Raw genomic sequence first — 22,662 nt, forward strand, 5'->3', positions numbered from 1 at the left:
CTCTGGCAAGCTCTCCTACAAACACACTGTGTGTTCTGCCTATTGCCGAGATAAGGACGCTCTGGCTAAAGGTACATCAGATAATGGCATGGGTGGCCAAATCGGTGTCCTGCTGTCTCACGAGGGACTCCAGGGCTAGGTAAGGTCAGACAGGGCACTCCCACTGGCTCCTCAGTTGGAGCTACTCTGGAAAGGGACAGGCCACTAGAAAATTCACTTGCATTTGCTTCCCGCTGACCATGAGTGAAATGCCCTTTCTGAGACCGGAGAGTGCCGGACGGCCTCACAACAGGAGTTCTCAGAGCTCCCTGGAGGAAGGATCTATTACTGGCTCGGAGGCTCGGCACAGTTTAGGTGTCTCCCATGTCTCCTTCAGCGTCAGGTAAGGGTACCCCACAGCAGAAAGCTGAGCTTTGCACCCACTCTGCCACCTTTTCCCACCAAGTGGGTGGATGGGTCTGGGGGCTTTGGGCTGCCTGTTTGGCAGATCCGGGTGGAAGTAGGCAAGGCTGCCAGCGGGCAGTGAGTGAGTAGCTCCTCCCCTGCCCGTTTGCTTTGCACCAATTTCTGTTATTCACATCTCTTCCTTGGCTTGTCCACCACCTGTCCTGCATAGATAGAGAGGGCTTGAAAATTAGGGGTACTGGGGGCACAAGGTGGAAGGAAGTCTGTTGAAGGAATGCAGGATTGACTTTAAGAATAAATATGGTGCAGGTTACCAGCCCACAGCCAGACGGAGAGACCCAGTATTTAGGGCAGCTATTGGGAGGCACATTTTTTGGGTGGTGGCCAACTGATAGTCACAAGACTTTCAAGGACTGAATAGCGGGGTGTAGGAACTGAAATAAAGTTGTCAAATTGTACAGGGGCAACTGGGCTACTGGGATGGGCTAGAGTTGGGTTCTGGGCTGGGAAACGGGCCTGGCCTTTCCAGGGCCTTACACTGCTCTTGCCCTTACGGAATTTACTTTAAAGCAACCGCGTCGGGCCCTGGTGGAGCATCAAATCCTTCCAGCAGCGGTGGGACAGGCAAATTCTCAAAGACGTCTCCTTGTACATTGAGAGCGGACAGATGATGTGCATTCTAGGCAGCTCAGGTAAGCAGCAGAGGGCGCATCCACTTCCAGGGAGGATTCCAGGGAGGCCGTGGTTTGGTTTAAGGGCTGTGTTGAAGACTGTAGAGAGCAGGCCATTCATTTGGCGCTGGAATGAACTCTAACGGCATGTTTGTGAATGGGCCCTGGTACCAAAGAGAAGCCTTGAGAAAAGTCCCTGGGAAGAAGGGAAAGCCCTGCCTAACACGAGTAGCTTGTTTGCTTGTTAGATTGGTTGGTGGTGGGCTGGGGATCAAATCCAGAGCCTTGGGCATGCTAAGGAAGCCATCTGCCACCAAGCTCCAGCCCCAGCTCTATTTTCAATTGGTATTCACTTCTGGAAAGTTCTTGTCAAGGTGCGCAGCAGGTGGAATTTAACTCATATTCTTGATCCCACTACCCTTTTTGTACAATGCTGATTATCAGACACACAATTGAGAAGAGAGAATACTAAAAAAGAATTCGTGTTAACATCAAGTCTTATCAGTATACTATGTTTTTAGGTTTTTTTTTTTAATGTTTTGTTTTGTTTTGAGCCGCATTCTTAAGGACTGGGACCCCCTGTGTGTATTCCCCATGCCTTTCTCTTCTTCTCAGGGGAAAGTTTACTATTTGGATGTGGCTTCCATGTTTGTTTTTGTGTTCTTGCATCAGTGAGTCATTATCTTTGGAGGCATTTCCTCTCCTTTCACCGAAAAGCCTATAGTTGTAATCCTCAGACTTCCAGTCCCTGGGGAGGGCGTACACTGGCCCAGAGGAGGGGCTCGGTGTTCACAACAAGGGGTCATCCTGCATATATTAATTTAAAGATTCTGACACATCAGTTCCATAAGACCCTCTTGATTGAGAAACTGGTTGCCAATCGTTGGCATTTAACCCACTGCCCACTGGCCTTGCTCTTTCCTAGAAATAGGCAACATTAAGTCTGTGGTGAGAGTCAGGTGTGGCACCGTTAGGACAGAGCTGACTCTCCCAAAGCCCTGCAGCACAAGCTTGTCCCCCACTGTGGAAACGAGGACAGACATGGTGGGTCTGAAGAGATGGGTGTAGCTCGTGCAGGGTCCACATTAGCTCTCACCAGACAAAGCTGATAAAAGACCGCCCGCTGCCTGAACCTCTCTGCCTTCCTGGTTCATCACGCAATTGCTCGCTCTCAGCTGTCGTCTCGCAATGGTGCCGTTTACTATGTGGTGTAGCCGGACGTGGGTCCCTGGAGCTGAGCACATGAGGCTATCCTGTTTTGAACTCTAAGTCTCTAAGACTGTGGGTACACCCCCCCACACACACACACAATTTTACACATCGCCCAGCCTCAGCTGTCCCAACTCAGTCATTTTCCTACAGTAATACAAAATGGATTAAGATAGATGTCCAGCCTCAAATCGAACCCATCCATAAAGCACAGCTGTATGGCAATTGATTAAGACGAAATAAAATAGTATGACGAGGATTAAATGAAAAGGAATTCACTGACTGTCTCAGTCTAATTGGGATACTGTACGAAAATATCATATGCTGGGCCAGGTGGTAGTGATGCCCGCCTTTAATCCCAGGAGACAGAGGCAGGCTGATCTTTGTGAGTTCAAGGCCAGCCGGGTCTACCAGTACAGCCAGGGCTACACAGAGAAACCCTGTCTCAAAAAGCCAAATATATATCATATGCAGGTGACTCAGGAGCGACAGTGTGTATTCTGCACACCTCAAGAGGCAGACACACAAGGGCCTACAGGTCTGATATGTGGTGAGGGCCGTAGTATTAGCTGTTTGTGGTAGAAGTGATTTAAATGACAAGAGATTTATTTTGGTTCATGATTTCTGAGGGTTCAGTCCATCATGGTAGAACAGCTTAGACCATGATGGAGAGGAAAAAGAGGGAGGAGGCAGGAAAGAACCATGATACCTAAGGGGCACCCCAGTTACCCATTTTTCCCAGCTTGTCTCTACCTTCTACAGTTTCCAGAACCTCCCCCAAAGCACTGACAGCTGGGGATAGAAGAGCCTAGGAGAATGACATTTCGTATCTCACAACAGCTGGCTTCTTCATAAGCAGTTACTTTCTGGCGCTGTTCACATAATCAAAGAGTTATGGGATCTCTCCTGGGTCTTTTATATTTTAATTAGTTAATTAGTTAAATTACTTTGTGTATGTATGTGCAGGTACATGTGTTTGTGAAGGCTAGCAACCAACTTTGGGTGTCTTCTATCTTGTGTATGCAGAGACGGGGGTTTCACTATGTCACCCTGACTGGCCTGGAACTTGCTTCGTAGACCAGGTTGCTCTCAAATCCACAGAGATCTGCCTGCCTCTGTCTCCCAAGCGCTGGGCTTAAAGTTACGTGCTCCCATGCCTGGCTTCCCATGTTGTTTTCTGAGAAACGGTCTCTCTCACACTTTTACTTGGGACTTACTGGTGTATCGAGGCTGGATTACAAGCATGTCTCATGTTACTGTGAGCAGTTTTTCCAACCGACCCATCTCCTGGACCCTCAACCTCTTTTCTAAGTACACTGACCTCAGTCTGCTTCCAATACACTCCCTAATGCCATTTCAGCCACCTGGAGGCTTGTGTGTGTGAGAGACTAAGAATCTGTCTCCAGAAAAGACGGGCAGCAGTAGCAGACACCGCTGCAGGAACCACATAAGAGGCCTTTAATGCTCTGGTTAGAGAAATAACACAGGAAGGCAGGGATCATGTTTGGGGAGTCAGGGCATAATCCCAACAACTCATGGGGGTCACTCATCCTCCTTCTCCTCTTTCTTCTCCACTTCCTCTGCCTCCCCTTTTCCTGTGTGTGTGTGTTTGTGTGTGTGTGTGTACACTACAGGAGGTTGGACCAAGTGTTCTACAACTGAGCCATTTCCCTAGCCCAGGATTTATTTTTTTTCTTTTAATACAAGAAAATGGTTTTATTCCTACCCTTTAGTTTCTGACAGTTTACCCTCACTGTGATAATAAGACCTTGCTACTAGCGAAGCCGTTGAGCTAACATCCATAAATACGGGTGGGGAGGCAACAACCCATAGGTTTCTCCGCGCAAACTAGTCTTTCGATGCCACGAGAAAACAATTGCAAACAGACCCCACAATACGCGTGGGCAGAAAGGCAACAGAGTTTGTGTCTCGTGCACACTGAAGTGTAGTAAACAACACATTATCAACATTTATAGGGCTTACGTTAGAGCGATGACATCTGAAAGCGACATTCCTCTTAAAGGATGTGATGTTCTCCTTTCTAACCCACTCTGCCTGGGCATGCATGAAGTCCTGCTTTGCTCAGATATGGTAGGACAGATGATCACCACAGGAGCTTATCTTTGGACCCCTCATGATAAAAGCAGCTTCCATGAAGCTCCTGAATAGAAGATCTTGTATCTGTGTGAGCTCCTCTGTCACCTCAAGTACCAGGCTAGAACTCTGCAGAGATGTTCTTGGTAGCAACTGGTTAGCCATGGCCAAGGCTCTTGGCGCAGGCTGAGGTCAATTTGTTTTCCCCAAAGGCCTTCAGTGCCCCTCAGACTCTCAACACTTGTGAGAGCTTGTTGAAAAGCGGAGTCACATTCATTAGTTTTGAGGGGCTATATTTTGGGGTCTCAGACCAAAGGTCAGAAGGTTCTGGCAATGTCAGAATCAGATCCTAAGGGACCACAAAAAGGAAGCTAGGTACCAGGGGCTAATTTAAGTACCCTGGCTTTCCTATTCTGAACCTGTATTTTTCTTTCTTTTCTTTTCTTTTCTTCTCTCTCTCTCTCTTTCTTACTTTCTTTATTTCTTTCTCCTCCTCCTCCTTTTTTTTTTTTGTTTTTGTTTTTTGACACAGGGTTTCTCTGTCCTGGAGTTCATACTCTGTAGACCAGGCTGGCCTCAGTCTCAGAGAAACGCCTGCCTCTGCTTTCTGAATGCTGGGGTTAAAGGCAAGTGTCACTACTGCTGGGCTTGTTAATATTATTTTGAACCTGTATTTTCTTATTCCAAAACGTTTTCTCCACATTTATTTATGCATGTGTGTACATGTATGGGCAAATGCTTGCCATGGCATATATGTGGAAGCCAGAGGACAACGTTTTGTAATTCGGTCTCTGCTTCCACCATGCACCTCTGGGACTGAACTCCGGTCCTTAGGCTCGGCTGCAAATCCCTTTACTGACTGAGCAATCTTGTATAAAGAACAAATACAAAACACCTTCAGACGCGGGCTCCAGTAAAGGGCAAGAGAGTTACATTCTTGTCGCCAAATCCAGAAGACACTTGCACGTGGTGTTTGGCCTCTGTTACTAGGCTTGCCCCCCTTCACTCAGGGGCTTTACCCAGGGCGCCCTGGAGAGGCGCAGCCAGAGTTCCATTGAGAGGCATAAAGGGTCTGGAGAAGTGTCACCATGCGGAGGCTCCTCCAGGGCTTTCTTTTGTCGCCCTCAGGCTCGGGGAAAACCACCCTGCTGGACGCCATCTCCGGGAGGCTGCGGCGCACAGGGACCCTGGAAGGGGAGGTATTTGTGAATGGCCGCGGGTTGCGCAGGGACCAGTTCCAAGACTGCTTCTCTTACGTCCTGCAGGTGGGTGCGACCCCGGGCCGCCCCACCCCTCTCCCCCACCTCCGGGGCTCCGACGACTCTGAAGTCCCCTTTCCTGCAGAGCGACGTCTTTCTGAGCAGTCTCACCGTGCGCGAGACGCTTCGCTACACAGCGATGCTGGCCCTCCGCCGCAGCTCTTCGGACTTCTACAACAAGAAGGTACAGTAAAACTAACAGTGAAGGCCACTTCCCAAGGGACAAGGCCTGGTACCTCAGAAGCCCTCTCCTGCCACCTCCCGGCCCGCCCATTTTCATCTTTTTTTATTCTGCACACCTCCGCCCTAAGTGGCAGTTACACGAGCTGTATGAACACCTGAAATGTGACCAGTCCAACCTAAGCCTGGTTTGTTATGATGCCCCTGGGTCCTGTCCTTCCATCATGTGGCTTCAGGGAATCGAATTCAGGTGGTCAGGCGTGGTGGCAAGTGTCCTTAACCACTGAGCCATCTCATCTTGAAGGAAACTTATGAAAAGCCGACTAAGTTTCCTCCATGAAGAAAGAAACGATGGAGTCCTCACTCCAGTATGTTTGTTAAATGTTCTCAGTTTGCTCAGTTCTGTCTGGACTGTGAAGACCTGGGAACTCCCCAGGGAATAAGGACAGGTAGGGCTGTCACTCCAAAAGGCACAGCTTCCTAGGAAGTAGGCTTGTTACCAGACCCTTGGAGACAGAGCAGGCTGCTTTCACTTGAGAATCCTGACAACTCTGGGAGGTGGTCTCTGATTCTAGAGGAACCCAGCCCTCACAGAGTGGCCCCTCATCTGTCTTTTCCCCTAAGGCTATGACATGGGTCCTGCTTCTCTAAATTATTCTCTGGTCTCACCTCTGGCTGGCATTCAGCAGGCTTGCTCAAATACAGTATCTCACTTGTGTCAGATATCGGCCGGGGCGGGGGCTTTATCTTCTTCATCCTGATACTGATACACCTATGCCTTCTAACTCCATCAGACTGCATGAAACACTCTGGAGTCTGAAAAAGACATCTGTATTCTCCTGGGAGATAGGTGTGCAAAAACATGCTCATATGGCCTGGTGGTCCTAACCAAGTGACCACACACACACACACACACACACACACACACACACACACACTGCCCACAGCTCGCGCTCCGGTCTCTCTGCTTGTTTTCGTATTTTTTTATTCATCTATTTATTTTACATGCCAGCCACAGCCTCTCCCTCCATCCTCTCCTCCCAGGCCCTCTGCTTCATTTCCCACCCCCATCCCCCCCATCCCCTCCTCTTTCATCTCCATTCAGAGAAAGGCAGATCTCCTATTGCTTTAGTACTTTTAAAAAATCTAAATCCCATATAATTCTTTTAAAGACGGGAGCTGGAGTGATGGCTCTGTGGTTAATAGCACTGGCTGTTCTTCCAGAGGACCGAGGTTGGATTCATAGAGCCCACATGTCAAGCAAAGCTCGGTTCTAGGACCTTTCAACCTGATTCTGAGAGGAGACTCCTTTGCCTCGCTTCCCCTTTGCATCCTCTATAGGCCAGTGCTCCATTTCTGCTGGTGACTACCTTCTCCCCTTTGGCTCTCCCCTCCAAAGTCATCTCTTTTCCTGTAGCTGCATTGTGGTTATTTTTCCAAAGCAATGTGCTCTTTTCTTTTCTTTTCTTTTCTTCTTTCTTTCTTTCTTTCTTTCGTTCTTGCTGTGCTTCGTTCTTTCTTTCTTTGTTTCTTTCCTTTCTTCCTTTCCTTCTGTCCTTCGTTCCTTCTTTCTTTCTCCCTCCGTCCCTCCCTCCTTCCCTCCCTCCCTCTCTCTCTCTCTCCCCCTCTCTCCCTCTCTGTCTCTCTCTGTCTCTCTCTCTCTTTCTCTCTCTCTCTTCATTTTGAAAGGGGCACAATCTCGCTAAAGGCGACTGGGAGCAAACTCTCTGTTACATTGTTTCAGCCTCCCCTATGCTTCCCCCTGGGCTGTCTGCAGACTGGGGGATCAAGGAAGGGGAGCAGTGGAAGTAGAGGTTTTTCCAAAGGTCTCTGGGGTCTGCAATAAGCCGAGGAAGAGACAAGGGAGAAAGGCCAGCCTTCTTAGAAAGCCAGTGAGGATTGTTTTTATATGTTGTTGGTGTGGAAAGCAGAGATACAAGGAGCTATAGGTGTGAGCCGAATGAGGAGGGCTGCTGAGGGAATCGGAGGAGTGGAAGTGAAGCTGCGGACATGCTAGGCATCCTTTGAAGTTTCTCAAGCAGATCTGAGTAAAGATTGGAGTGGCTTTTAATTACTTTTGGAAGCTGGATTATATTCCTTTGATGTAAAACTGCACCACGATTGGTCACTTGAATCTCTAGGACTTACTAGGGTTACAAAAGAGAAACGGGGGCCACTTCAAACCAAATTGGATTTTTTAAAGCACAGTTAATATTTATGATAATAAAATTTCAAAACACAAACACTTAACATAATCTATATCATAATTATGCCTTTGGGACTTTTTGATGCAAGAATAAATATTTTGTCTCTCCAGGAACTTAAAAACATTTATTTAAAGTTGGTCTATGTATTATCCATTAAACTGAGGTGGATTTTACTGGTATGGACTTTTCTTCCCAAGATTTGATGAGTCTGAAAGTGACCCTCACGCTCTAAGAGAAGCATTATCCCTCCTGGGCCGTCGCCTGCCCATAAAGTGGAGTACCAGCCATAGTTACAAGTGGCAGGTCTGGAGTTTTCTGTCTCTTGCAGGTGGAGGCGGTCATGGAAGAGCTGAGTCTGAGCCATGTGGCAGACCAAATAATTGGCAATTATAATTTTGGGGGAATTTCCAGTGGCGAGCGGCGCCGAGTCTCCATTGCAGCCCAACTCCTTCAGGACCCTAGTAAGTGGGACACAGACAGACCTGCTCCCAGGTGCTCCCAGGGCATCCTCCATGTGCCTGAGGCGCCTCCTTATCTTCTACATGTTTGAGGGTTTTCTTCACAGTCCCCAGTGAGAAAAGGTTTGAGCAGGATTGAAATCTCTGACGTTTCCCAAACCACAGACCCCAGTGTGGGGTTCTACTGTGTAGTTTATTTCCTGATGAGAGTCTCTCATTTGGGGGGACAGTCCTCAGTTTATCACAGTTTACCCCCACAGTGAGGTGAATGTGATACACACTCAACAGTAGTTTGAATTTTAAACTTTTCTCAGACTAATGAGAAATGGTAGCACCTTCTCTCATGATGCTGGGCAGCAGCAGTGAGCCACACTCCTGATTGGCCTTGCGGGGGACACAACTGGTCCTACAGTGTGCTGTGTTACCAAGCTACGGTGCTCAGTAGGTTAGGTGTATCAATTGCATCTTCAGCCTATACCGTGCTTTTGCATACCCATGGGGTTATACGGGGTTACTATGACAAGGGCCATTTGCATTGACCATCTTGTAAGAGTATCCCATTTTGTGTTATCCTGTCTCCAGGTGTGCTCCAGAACCTTCCATGACTATGAAGCCCACCTTGTCTAACTTATGAGGGCAGCTCCATTGTGCCCTGTAGGGAAGGCCAGTGAGTTCTGGTATTACTAGGAGTGTTTATGCCATGGTTGGCACAGTGTATATGCCACGGGGAAGGCACGACGAAATGAGTCAGCCAGTCCCCTGTCTTCTTCTACCTGGTTTGGTTATTCTCCCAACCTGACAAACCTTACCACGTATATGCACCCTGGTGAGGGCATTTTGCACCTGAACTCTTTCTTCACCCCATGGTAGAACAAGCCTGCCTCTTCTAATGGATGCTTGGTCACAAGATGCTAAGGGGCCCCTGTCACTTTCTGGGTAGACATAAACTACAGTTAAACTTCTAAAGAACCCGACCAACGCCTCCCCATCTACCCCCCACCTCAGACGCTGTTTCATTTATTCTTCTGGTGAGCACAGACCCCGTTATGTCCTGGAACATGTCCTGATAGAAAATAAGACTGGGCTAGATAATTGCTAGCTAGTCTACTTAGCCTCCCCAAAGGCTGCCTGCTAGCCCTGTTTCCTGCCAGTGTCCCCCGCATGGAGCCCAAGTAGTCCAGAGTACAAAGGGGCCTGATCTGGTCACTGTCCTGTCTCCAGGTGTGCTCCAGAGCTGAGAACTAGGCCCTCCCCGGTCAGGTTCTATCATCTCCCGGGCTCAGGCTGAAAGCCCGTATCCATGCAGCTACTTCTCGTCACAGTTTGCTGCAACAGCTCCATGGAAGGCTGCTCAGAACACTGAGTTCTGAGCACAGAGCATGCTGGGTGGTGGTTCTGACGTCTGACCCTTCTTTGCCGGCAGAGGTCATGATGTTTGATGAGCCAACCACAGGACTGGACTGCATGACTGCGAACCAGATTGTCCTCCTCCTAGCTGAGCTGGCTCGAAAGGACCGCATTGTGATTGTCACCATCCACCAGCCTCGCTCTGAGCTCTTCCAAGTAAGGGGATGCCCGTTTCTCATACCGCTCAACTCAAGAGGAGTAGGTATGGTGTCTTGAACCAGGAATGACAGGGCGGGGTAACAAGCATGGACCAGTGATTGAAAAAGCAAGGGGCCCAGTTTACCTAATGCACTCCGAGCCTTTTCTATATACATTTGGTCCACAATCATTTAGTCCACAAGACAATCCTGGGGCCAGGGATCCACATACGCACTTAACAGAAGAAAAGAATATAACTTAGAAATGACTCAGAATGGAGCCAATATCACACTGTTGGTAAAACGCTGTCAGTGGCAGCTTGAGGAAGACGGCTCAGTTGGTAATGTGCTTCTTTATGAGTTTGGATTTCCCATGCCCATAAAAAGCTGGGCAGAGAAGCACATGCCTGTAATCACAGTGCTGGGGAGGCAGAGACAAGAGGATCTCTGGGGCTTGCTGACTAGCCAATCTAGCTGAGTCCATGAGACAGTGAGATGCTGTCTCAAAAGCAAGGAGAACAAGCACACACACACACACACACACACACACACACACACACACACACACACACACACACAATACAAACGCAGGGCAGGGTAACAGAGGACTAACTGGCTGCTTGGAAGTGTATTTCCCTTAAGGACATGGTTACCCGAGCACACACTAACCCCGTCTGCTGTCCAATCAGCACTTCGACAAAATTGCCATCTTGACTTACGGAGAGCTGGTGTTCTGTGGTACGCCGGAGGAAATGCTGGATTTCTTCAGTAGCTGTGGCTACCCTTGTCCTGAGCATTCCAACCCCTTTGACTTCTACAGTAAGTGCTTTTAATGTTCACCAGCATGGCTGTTTAAAGGTCGTTTTCAGGTTTCTATTATTTATGCATTTCTGTGTGTGCTGTGGTCTACATGTGAAGGTCAGAGAACAGCCCTAAAGAAGTCAGGTCTCTCCTTCCACCACGTGGGTCCTAGGGATCAAAGTCAGGTCATTAGACTTGGTGGCAAGCGCCTTTACCTCCAGCCCTAAATCTTCCTTATCTTTGATTTCCGTGATACTGACCCTTCCAGGTTTTTATTTTTGTTTTTGCTTTTTTTTGTCTTTATTTTTCAAGGAGTTAATTTGGCAAGTCAATTAACTTGCTCCCAGTGATTTACCAGAGAATAAAATGGGGCTTCTCTCTCAGACTCTGACAAAGTTGAGTTTCTGAATTGTCCCAGGCAGTTGTTACAGGATTCTCATGGCCTCTCTGGGTAGCTGTAGACATTCTAATGCAGCAGGCCGTTAAGAGAGGAGCTTCTCTGCTGGGATAGGAACAGAACAATTGATGAGTCGGGTATCGTGATCCATTCAGTGAGTGCATGCGTGCGTGTGTGTGTGGTGTGTGTGTACATGCACATGAGTGTGTGTTTGGTTTGTGTGTGTGCATGTATGCGTGTGGTGTGTGTGTGTATGGGCATGTGCGTGTGTGGTGTGTGTGTGTACATGCACATGAGTGTGTGTTTGGTTTGTTTGTGTGTATGTATGCTTGTGGTGTGTGTGCGTGTGTATGTGCATGTGAGTGTTTGGGGTGTGTGTGTGTACATGCACATGAGTGTGTGTTTGGTTTGTGAGTGTGCATGTATGCATGGTGTGTGTGTGTGTGTGTGTGTGTGTGTGTGTGGTATTTAGAAACACATGGGTCATATCTTTTGGGGAAAACTTTTAGTGGACTTGACGTCAGTGGATACCCAGAGCAGAGAGAGAGAAATAGAAACCTACAAGCGAGTCCAGATGCTTGAATCTGCCTTCAAAGAATCGGCAATCTGTCACAAAATCCTGGAGAATATTGAAAGAACGAAACACCTGAAAACCTTACCCATGATTCCTTTCAAAAAGAAAGATCCTCCAGGAATATTCTGTAAGCTGGGTGTCCTCTTGAGGTAAGAGCCTGGGAAATACAGCCAAGGCCCATTCTAGGTCTTTATAGACATTTACCAATAATGAAATAAAAAGAATTAAAACCGGCTTGTTTGGTTTTCAGGCGAGTAACGAGAAACTTAATGAGAAACAAGCAGGCGGTGATTATGCGTCTTGTTCAGAATCTGATCATGGGCCTGTTCCTCATTTTCTACCTTCTCGGGGTCCAGAACAACATACTAAAGGGTGCTATCCAGGACCGTGTGGGGCTGCTGTATCAGCTTGTAGGCTCCACCCCGTATACTGGCATGCTCAACGCTGTGAATCTGTGTAAGTGTGGGAGGTACATCTCTTCCCCCCAAATTCATCTGCTCCAGCTGTTACCTTCCAAAAGCTCACCATTATAAAGGTATTTCTCTAAGCTAAAACTTGACCCATCCCTGGATTCCCCAGGGAAAGGGAATTAACAGTAGAATCACCTGAACGCAAGTAGCTCATCAAGTGGACACCCCTGAGGGTCGAAGCACCCAGAAAATATCAAAGTGATGCAGAATTGATGGTGTAGAATTTGGAAAGAGCTTTTCAGAAGTTCACATCCTAGGATGTTCTGTTCGTGTGATCCAAGCTACCAAGAGTGATTCTATTTTGGAAGAGCCAGCACCTAGTTTTTCAACCCAATGGGGACCCTGAAGCAGCGCTAGACTTCCTGGTGCTGCAGTTTGCTTCAGGAAAATAGGCTTGGAGGGATTTCTGAGATGGAATACCAGCCACAGGGAGGAGTGGAGAACAGCATTTGGAAAGCCGGTTCTCGGTGGGCCCGAGGGGCAGTGAGAAGTCTCTGTCTTTCCCAGGCTTTTCTGGCCTCTGCTGTGGGAACCGATATCCTGCCCGGGAGGACACAGGGCCTCAAGTCACCCACTCGTGCCCCTCTCTGCTTTGTTACTTTCCAGAGAAGAAAGTAAAGTGTGGGGTCTTTGCTGCGGCACTGGCCCCTAGGTAATGTGAGAATTTTGAGGTGGGAGGGTTTATTATCCCATAATTATGGAGCCTGCCGGCTGCCTTCTTGACCCAGCCCTGGTAGACCTCGAGTTAGTGTGGGTGGCCTTTCCTCCCTCAGTGGTGTGGTGACTGACTGTTTTTGGAACATGCCTTCCATGCCAGTTCCCATGCTGAGAGCTGTCAGTGACCGGGAGAGTCAGGATGGCCTGTACCAGAAGTGGCAAATGCTGCTGGCCTACGTACTGCACGCGCTCCCCTTCAGCATTGTTGCCACTCTGCTCTTCAGCAGCGTGTGCTACTGGTAAGGTGGGGTTCAGGGGCGCTGAGTTCACCTGGGCCAGGCTCCCCATGGAGGGCTGGTGGGACACGTGGAAAGACAGCTGCGGGGCGAGCCGCTCCATCATGTCTAGTGCAACGACCTTTTAAGCCGTGTATTTTGTTACAAAGAACCCCACTGAGTGCTGCATGGGACCCAAGAGCAGGCAGCGAGACCTATGCCAGGGAACAACGGTCTGGGCTAGAGAAGAGTGCTCACAAGGAGCAGGGACACGGGTACAGGACCCAGGTCGCCTTTCCGGGCTACAACAGCCCCAGCAGCTTGAAGTTTTGCTTACGGACCTGGAATGGGAGCTGAGTTTTCTTCCTAAGAATGGAGAAGAGAATGAAATTGGGAAACAGAGAGAGGAAGTAACTTAGAGATTTATGACAGCCAGGATGGACTCGCCACTGGACCCCAAGATGCAAAGAGAAAGATTTAGCGGATCTCGAAGCAGATCCAATTGGTACAGCAATGTGCTGTGCTCACTTCTGATCCCTACAGTGAGCAGGGCTCTGAGGAGGACAATGGTGTAGAAGTGATCAAGGATCCGAGTCCGAGAGGGCTGGGGACAAGGGGCAGAAGGCCATACTTGAAAACTTCAGTATTTTTTGGAAGTGGAAGATTCTGAGCACTACTGAGGGTAAGGCACAGCTTGTGACTGAGGTTAGGAGACAGAGGGCCACTGGCTAGGGGACATTCCTGTGGATGGCTTATCAAGAAAGCTAAAAGACAGCGCGGGGGCAGGGAATTAGAGTGGAAGGATGATCCTTGTCCTCATATGATAAAATCATCAAAGGTGACAGAATGTCTGTAAAAACCACAAGGCTATGAATTGAGAAAAAATTCACATAATTAAAAAAACATGGTGAACTGGGCGGTGGTAGCACAGCACCATGGTTAATCGCAGCATTCAGGAGGCAGAGGCGGGAGGATCTCTGTGAGTTCGAGGCCAGCCTGGTATAGAGTGAGTTCCAGGACAGTCAAGGCTACCCAGAGACACTGTCTCAGAAAAAAACAAACAAACAAATAACAAAACAAAAACAGGGTGATTTGGGCAAGAGGAAAGGGAGCCTTCAAGACTGACTGGGAGGGCATAGACAAAAAATGGGGGTTCTTCTTCTTGCTCTACAAATGGACTGATGGACCCGCAAGTCTAATGAGAGTTTAAGACACACTATTGCTGGTGAGAACAACTTGCTGAAAGACATTTACAAGAAAAATGCACAGATACGAATCAGCTTGTTACAAGGACATGAAGGTCAAATCAAGGCTCTGAGAATAAAAGACACTAGTGAGATTGAGTGGGAAGAAAATGCACAAGGACAAGGCAGTGAGCGATTTCACACCGGCAATAATCCTACCGAGCCGGGCTGGGTTCGGGGCAGCACAGTGGGTGAGCCCTCAGATAGGGTAGGAATGGCAGGCAGAACACAGTTATTAATGAAGAGACCCAGAGAGTTCAGCAGCTCCACATCTGCCAGCCCGTATGACTGTTGTCTAAGCAATTTAATATTTTGCCACGAGAGCTAAAGACGTTCTAACAGGCAGTTCACACTGAGTTGAAGTCAATGGAAACAACTGTGGTAATCAGGGAGCTCAAATGTCGGCTTTGTTCCAAAAGAGGACTTACAAAGGGGAATGAAGCTTGCCCTGCTAATTCCACCTCCCACTAGCCAGCAAGGATTTATTCACAGGAGGCAAGTATGGTCTTTTTCTTAACTGATGTGCGTGGAGAGAAAACTAAAGACCCGTGTTTTTCTAGGACTCTGGGCTTGTATCCTGAGGTTGCCAGATTCGGGTACTTCTCTCTTGCTCTCCTGGCCCCCCACTTAATTGGAGAATTTCTAACTCTCGTGCTGCTTGGGATGGTTCAAAACCCCAATATTGTCAACAGTATAGTGGCTCTGCTGAGCATTTCTGGGCTGCTTATTGGATCTGGACTTATCAGGTAAGGAGAAATGATTCGAAAGATTCAGTCTGGCATGGTTTGTGGTCGAGGACCATCTAATAATGGCTTCCATAAAGCAAACCTTGTAGTTGGGGCTGCTTCTACGGCTTGTCAACTTTATTGTTCTAGACCTTGAACTGCTCACTGTTTGCTAATACGATGACTTTTTATTGGACATTGGGACACAATAAGATAAGCATATTATTGATGTGATGCACATGTAGCAAGCTAATAAAACAAGAGAAAGAAACCAATATAGATTCGCTAAGAAAACTCACAGCTCAATTTATAGCCAGTGTGCACATTAGCTCCTAACTGGTAAACATGAGTCTTTCTCATTTTAAGACGTTTATTTTTATTTGAGGTGTATGTGTGAGTGCCTGCATGGATGTATGTGCACCATGTACTGGAGCCTACTGAGGCCAGAAGAGGGCACAGGATCCTCTGAAACTGGAGTTATAGGGTTGTGAGCCACTATGTGGGTGGTGGGAACTAAATCCAGGTCCTCTCCAAGAGCAGCCAGTGTCCCTAACTGCTAAGCCATCTCTCTAGAACCCTCTTCTCTGATAGAGGTGCTGAGGCTTGCCCTTCTAGTCCACTCTCCCACTAGCCAGCAGAAGAGGAAAGCACGGTCCTCCGGAGTTAAAAGTTAGTTAGATGAGGAAAGACAAAGTACTAGTCCAGAAAGAATGAGGACTAGTGGACATGCGCACAAGTTAACACTAACCTTGGGTGATAGTCAATTCCTCATTGCATTTTATTTTATAAATTTTCCTTTATATATCATTTTGTAACCAAGAACAGACAGCCATACAACACACATACTTTTTACATTTAGTAGCAAAACAGGGTCAAAAAATTTCAAGAGTAAAATCTGTCAGGCAACACTACACGTGGGCACCAGCTAGGACAGTACAAGCCCAAGGGGACCTGATGGTTTTATGAGGTGGCTCAGTGGGAAAGGGCTTGCTATGAAGCATGAGGACCTGAGTTGGGGTTCCCTGCACCCACATGAAATTTAGGCATGGCCTGTAGCCCCAGCACTTAGAATAGCGTATGCAAAGACAGGAGGACTGCTGGAAGCAGCCTACCACCCCCAAACTACAACCTTCAGGTTCCGTAGGAGACCCTGTCTCATAGGAATAGAATAGACAGACAGAGAAGAACACATGGCATCCTCCTCTGGCCTCCCAATATGTGCTCAGGGGTGCACACACATGAGCAAGCACATACATGTGTACACATGCACACAGCTCCCATATACAACAAAGTCAAGGAAGAAACATCAAAAAGAGTGAGCATCTATTTAAATATAATTCCACTTATGTGAGAGTTGGAGGAATTTGTTTTCCAGTAAGAAAGTCAGGCTTGAGCACGGCTGCTCAGGGCTCACCCCCAGGAGGAGGCTCACACTGCACATGCTCCATGTAGAGGGCTGATCCTAGAATGCAAGCCTCCTCTATTGCCTCGCTGCCATCTGACGGAGAACAAGTCACTTTTTTTTCCTGTCAAAACTGGTTTCCTCATTTATAAAATCTTGAGATAAAGAGCTACCTCTTCAGGTCATAGGGTCAATGGGAAGACTAGCCTGAGCGCATGCTGTGAGCTGTCCACACTAGAGTACATAAGGGCGAGCTACCGCTGAACAAGGCGAGCTGTTTCCATCCACGAAGGACAGCCTTCCTATTACACTCTATTTGTCTCTGCGGCTGAAGTGGGGTGGTGACATCTCTGAAAACGGTGCGAGTCAGCCCAGAGGTTCAGGATCAGGCCAACAAGGTCGACCTAAGGGTGAGCGACGTCTCCTCTTTCATATGTTCAGATCTTTAGTGTGCCGGTCAGTCTGGCACTACTTGGTTTTGGGGGAAAGGGGATGATTGCTCTATAAAGGGATACCATGGCCATCATTGGCAAACACTCTCATGTTCTTGGCGAAACCTCCACATAGCAAGGCTGTGCAGACAGGCAAGTGTCAGTAAACAACCCATGGCTCCTCCCTCTTGAAAGCAAGTCAATACTTCTGTGACGGAGTCTTGTGCCTTCTGCTTTCCCTGTCACCTGTACAGAACCTGCCTTCTGGCTCCAGGGCTGAAGATTCTCTCTCTGAAGCATGCACCCCCCACCCCAGCTGCACACATGCACGTGAGCGTACACACACACACACACACGCACACACACACGGCCTACCTTGCATTGCATCCTTTCTCCGTATTTAAGACGACAGTCTTGAGAGCAATAGCATGTCTCACTCATCAGCACAGTCTTCCTCAGGGGCCAGCCCATAACATAGAGCCAAGCAAGTGTGTAGCACATCAATTGTGGGGTTGAACGGATAAATGGATGACTTTCCATGGGTTGCCACACAGCGCCCAGGCACTGGCCATGTTGGTTTCCTTTCTGGCATCAAGCATAAGTGCAGGTGGAGCATATGTCTTGTGGTTGGCCCGGGGCACAGGGGACATAAGGGCATGTGCTTCTGACCTCAGAGCAGCAGCGCGCAGCAGGGCAGCCCTCCTCCAGTGGACGCCACCTTGTGCAGGTCTTGGCCATCTCCTACTTGAACTTTTCCCACAGCCTCCTCTTCTGGTTTTGCCAATCTCCCCTTATTCTGGTCCGTTCTACTTTGTTGGTGTTACATTCATTTCCTGAAAATGGTATTTCTACTTGGTCTTTTCCATGATTACTCAGCCAACTCATTTTGAGACCCTGATACCCTGCTTCTGGTGTCCCTCCAAGCTCACCTCCCTCGGCTCCCAGTTCCCATCCTCTGCTCTAGCTTGGAGAACTATTGGGCCCCAGCAGTGGGACAGGTGGCCTGTCCTTAGGCCATTTCTGCCTCGAAGTAGCCTCTCTCCTCTGTAAGCTTTTCCCATGTCCCTAACTACGCTTTCCAGCCCACAGTCTGCCATCTAGGAAAACTGCCAGTAACTGGAGTCATAGGACTCGGGGACCACCTGGGACTAGGTGAGACAATAAAAAGAATGGCAGGGGAGTAATGAACATGTGGTATTGTAGCCTATGCACTCCTGGTACCAACAGTTCACTTCTGTCTGGTTTTGTAGTATTGAGGAGACGTAGTCTATGTCCCTAACTACATTATGAGTTCTTCGGGGATAGGATACTTAAAATCCCTAAAGCACCTAGGATTAGAATCTTATAAAGAGAAATTATTTAATATATATTTAATTTATGTGTATGGATGTTTTGCTGGTGTCTACGTCTGCATACCACCTGTGTGCCTAGTGCCTGTGGAGGTCAGAAGAGGGTGTTTGATCCTCTGGAACTGGAGTTACAGATGTGAGTTAGGTGCGAAATTGAACCCAGGTCCTCCACAAGAGCAAAAAGTGCTCTATCGAGCCATCTCAGCAATCCCACGGTGTATTTTTACTGATAGAAACTATATAGTGATCCAAAAGGCAATCAAACTTGGCAGGACGTTTCTCCTGAGAGAGACTGGAGAGGAGCATGTTTTTCCACAGGGATAAAGGAAAGCACAAAAGGGAAAAACACCAAACAACAAACAAAAACAAAAAACACCCCTCCCCCACAAAAATCCAAACCAACGAAAATACAAAAACCCTAAAATCAAGACCCAAGGAAGAGTTTCTGTTTGCAGGCGCCAACCTCCCTTCTTGGACACGAGTCTGGTCCTCCTGCCACCCTCAGTCAGATGTTGCAGTCTTCACCTGATGTAGTATGTACTAGGTGTATGATTGCTTGCACATTTATATAAGTAACATTGAAAGAGACAGAGAGAGCCAGCCAAGGGTCATGAGAGTCTCTAATGAATCCAATCTACCGAAACGGCTGCCAGGGAGGTGTTAAAATGACAAAGCACCATGCTTACTGACATACAACAATAACTGAATTCTATTTGGGAGACTAAAGATCATCAAGAGTGTGAGGAGCCTGGTTCTACATTGTGAGAGTTTCACAAACACACACGTTTTCTATCCTGTCACCAAAATGTCTTCAGTCACTTCTGATAGTGGGATATACCCACAGTTTTCAGTGTTGTTTGAACACTTCATAGTAAGCATCACTTTTACAATAGAGGTGGAAGATTATATTTAGATTAGAAAACATAAAGACTGCATTTTTATATAGCAAGACTATTTCCTAGAATCTATTAAATTTTCTTTCTTTTTTTTTTCTTTTTCCTAAGAAACATAGAAGAAGTGTCTATGCCTTTTAAAATCTTGAGTTATTTTACATTCCAAAAATACTGCTGTGAGATTCTTATTGTCAATGAATTCTATGGGCTGAACTTCACGTGCGGTAAGTATTCTATTTTACAGTCTGATTTTACATGTTGTCCTAAGTAAGCAATCTCCTAGGGAAATGTATTTTTGGAAGAAATACTATAAGAGAGAGAGAGAGAGAGAGAGAGAGAGAGAGAGAGAGAGAGAGAGAGAGAGAGGGAGAGAGAGAGGGAGGGAGGGAGGGAGGGAAACAGAGAGGGAGGGAAGGAGGGAGGGAAGGAGGGAAGAAGGGAGGGAAGGAGGGAGGGAAGGAGGGAGGGAGGGAGGGAAGGAGGGAGGGAGGGAGGGAAAGAGGGAGGGAGAGCCAGAAGAAAGACAATTTTGGATTTTCTTGGGTTTTGTTCCTTCCTAGCTGCCTACTTGGTTCTTGGTTGTTTGAAACAATCTCTCACTGGGACCTGGGCTCTCTGATTAGGCTGGGCAGGCTGGCCAGCAAGCCTCAGGGATGCATGCCTCTTCAGTGCAGGGACTGTGAGTGTGCGTCACCATGCCCATGTTTTAAGTGGGTGATCCAACTTGGCTTTGTTTTTGTGGCAGTCACAAAATAGGCTATCTCCCCAAACTCTTAGAAATGTTGTATTTTCATAATACAATTTTCAAGCCTTGATTTGAAATAAAGCCCACAATTTTTTCTCTCATTTAAAACAATTTTAAAGAGATTTATTTATTTTGCCTGTGAGTGTTTTGCCTGCCTGTATGTATGTATTCATGCCGTATGAGTACTTGGTTGCTGGTGGAGGCCAGAAGAGGGAGTCAGATCCCCTGGGACTGGAGTTACAGACAGTTGTAGCTGCTATGTAGGTGCTGGGAACTGAACCCAAGTCCTCTGCAAAAGCAACAAGTGCTCTTACTCTGAGCTGTCTCCAGCCCCAAGCCATTTTCTCTGATTTTTTAAAAAAATATTCACCAGTCAAGTTAGTATCCTGTCAACAGTGAATAGTTTAAGGGCACTCGATATTCTTAGAAAGAGGCAGGTCTACGTGATTGCTAGTCTATTCTAGATAGGCTCAGTTCCTATATCACTGAGCATCCAAAGCTAGCTAATGTGGCCTCCTGCTCCCCAAACTATGTATAGAATACAGATGGGTAAATCCATTTTTTTAATGACAAAGGTCAACCTCCAATTCCAAGACAGGGCAGTGGGGACACAAGTGCCCATGGCCACTGGAAATCCCAGTGTACGGTAGAGTTTAGCGGTTAAATATTTTCAGATGTCAATACCAATAACTTCTAGGGTGTTTGCTGGTAGGTAACAACCAGGAGCAGGGGGATGTAGCTATTCTCAAGAGACAATCAAATACATTTTCATCTTCAAAACAAGCCAGGACCCCAGATTCATTCTTGCTTCATCTCACTGTGAAGTCTGGGTTCGATGAAATACCGTGTGTCTTTCACTAAGAAGGCTACTTCGAGCGTTGAACACTTTCTGGACATCAGGGAGAGATTTGAGATGAAATGCATGAGAGCTGACTGTCTGTCTCCTTGGCAGGTGGCTCCAATAGCTCCATGACAATTAACCCAATGTGCTCCATCACCCAAGGAATCCATTTCATCGACAAGACCTGCCCAGGTGCTACGTCCAGATTCACGGCAAACTTTCTGATCTTGTACGCATTCATCCCGCTGCTTGTCATCATAGGGATAGTGGTCTTTAAAGTCCGGGACTTCCTCATCAGCAGGTAGTTAAGATTGCAGCCAGGAAAGGCAGGTGTGCCCACCACGGACCACAGAGGGCAGAGGAGCGCCTTCTTCTAACCCTCACGATTCCATTTGTGACCCTTGCATCTATCAGGCCCCAAAGTGTGACGGAAACTGCTCTCCGTCCCCGCTATTCTAGCTTGTGGGGAGATGTGGGACTTAGAAAGTGCAACTGAACTGGCCCACGGATGTAAATAACAATCATAATTCATAAACCTATGGGAGGTTAGTTTGACTATGTGCTTATTTCTGTACGCAGAAAATAAACCTGTTTTAAAAATCGTGTTTACATTTGATAAAGAATTTGAGAAAACAAAAGTGTGTGCGATTACTGACTGATAGCAACCCAGGAAGTTCTGGGTTTGCCTGAGAAAGCCTCCTAGAGAAGGGGATAAAGCAGCTTCCGCTGCCGTTTAAAAGCCACACATACATGTGCCTGTCCACCTGATGGGCGGTCACCTGATCACATCAGGCAGCTGCTGGACAGATGTTGGTGAACACCTCTGATACACAGCGAAGAAACCTCAGGAAGACGCTGAACATTGAACACTGCGTATCAGATCAGACTTCTGATAGATATGCTTCTTATTTTTCACTTTTAGCATAATTTACCTTTAAAATGAAATGTTACCGGACAGAGTGTGACAGAGAGTCTGGAGCACAGCTGCTAAGCCACGTCCGCATGAAGATAGTCAAACGACACAAGTCACACACGAGGAACTCGTGTTCTCGAGCTGGAGAGACAAAGGGCGCTGATAAGGGCAAACACACACCCACAGTGCATGCTTCCAGGAATGATGGGTGTCGGCTATTAAAAACAGATCCTCTAAGTGACTGATTATCTTTCTCATTGATCCTCAAGTAATTTATGAATAAGTCTGAAATTTAATTCTCTCAATGTCACCATGGTAACCATGTGTGAGGCTCTCAGAGAGAGCGCATGAACTTGTTCTGTTACTGTGACCTAGCTCGTAAAGAATGATAAATTACAGCACTTGAAATGTCTCCCATTACAGGAGAAAGGAAGCCACAGTGGAAGTCTATTGCTAAGAACTGCATTTAAGGATCTGAGGCATTGGTATATTACCAGCATAGTGTTGTCAATTTTTATAAGAGGTCTGTGACGCTGATGATTATGGTATAACAGTTACACAATGCCTTACAGATTACATATGTCACATCAGTTGTAGTCAGTCCTAGGGATGTAATCTACTCAACCAGTTCAAAGACAGTCCCACAGGGAGGAGCCTCTTTCGAGATCACTGATTTCAACCGACTGGAGACACGAGGTGAGGGAAGCAGCTTCTATTATTCATATGCAGATGAATTTCTTCTAGTTCAGAAACATTTGGAGAATTGACATCATGTGCGACTTCAAGCTACTAAATGCTCATGATAGCACCCTATAATTATGATGGCTTTTGACACCTGACAGCTTGTGTCTTGAGTCACAGAACAGACAGTGATATAAGAAAACCAATGTAGGGGCTGGAGAGATGGCTCAGTGGTTA

General features: G+C 47.3%; 1 protein-coding gene across 1 annotated transcript; it reads left to right on the forward strand.

The window, feature by feature from the left end:
* Nucleotides 1-17: 17 nt before the first annotated feature.
* Nucleotides 18-21,469, forward strand: Abcg5 (ATP binding cassette subfamily G member 5). The gene is made up of 13 exons (XM_038320292.1): nucleotides 18-382; nucleotides 976-1,097; nucleotides 5,508-5,644; nucleotides 5,724-5,822; nucleotides 8,354-8,486; nucleotides 9,907-10,046; nucleotides 10,717-10,846; nucleotides 11,735-11,948; nucleotides 12,050-12,255; nucleotides 13,087-13,225; nucleotides 15,006-15,191; nucleotides 19,357-19,469; nucleotides 20,943-21,469. Exons 1-13 carry the CDS (start codon nucleotides 240-242, stop codon nucleotides 21,134-21,136), a joined length of 1,956 nt encoding a protein of 651 aa, XP_038176220.1. The 5' UTR covers nucleotides 18-239; the 3' UTR covers nucleotides 21,137-21,469.
* Nucleotides 21,470-22,662: the final 1,193 nt, after the last annotated feature.

The sequence above is a fragment of the Arvicola amphibius genome, chromosome 2, assembly GCF_903992535.2.
Source record: "Arvicola amphibius chromosome 2, mArvAmp1.2, whole genome shotgun sequence".
Taxonomy (NCBI): Eukaryota; Metazoa; Chordata; class Mammalia; order Rodentia; family Cricetidae; genus Arvicola; species Arvicola amphibius.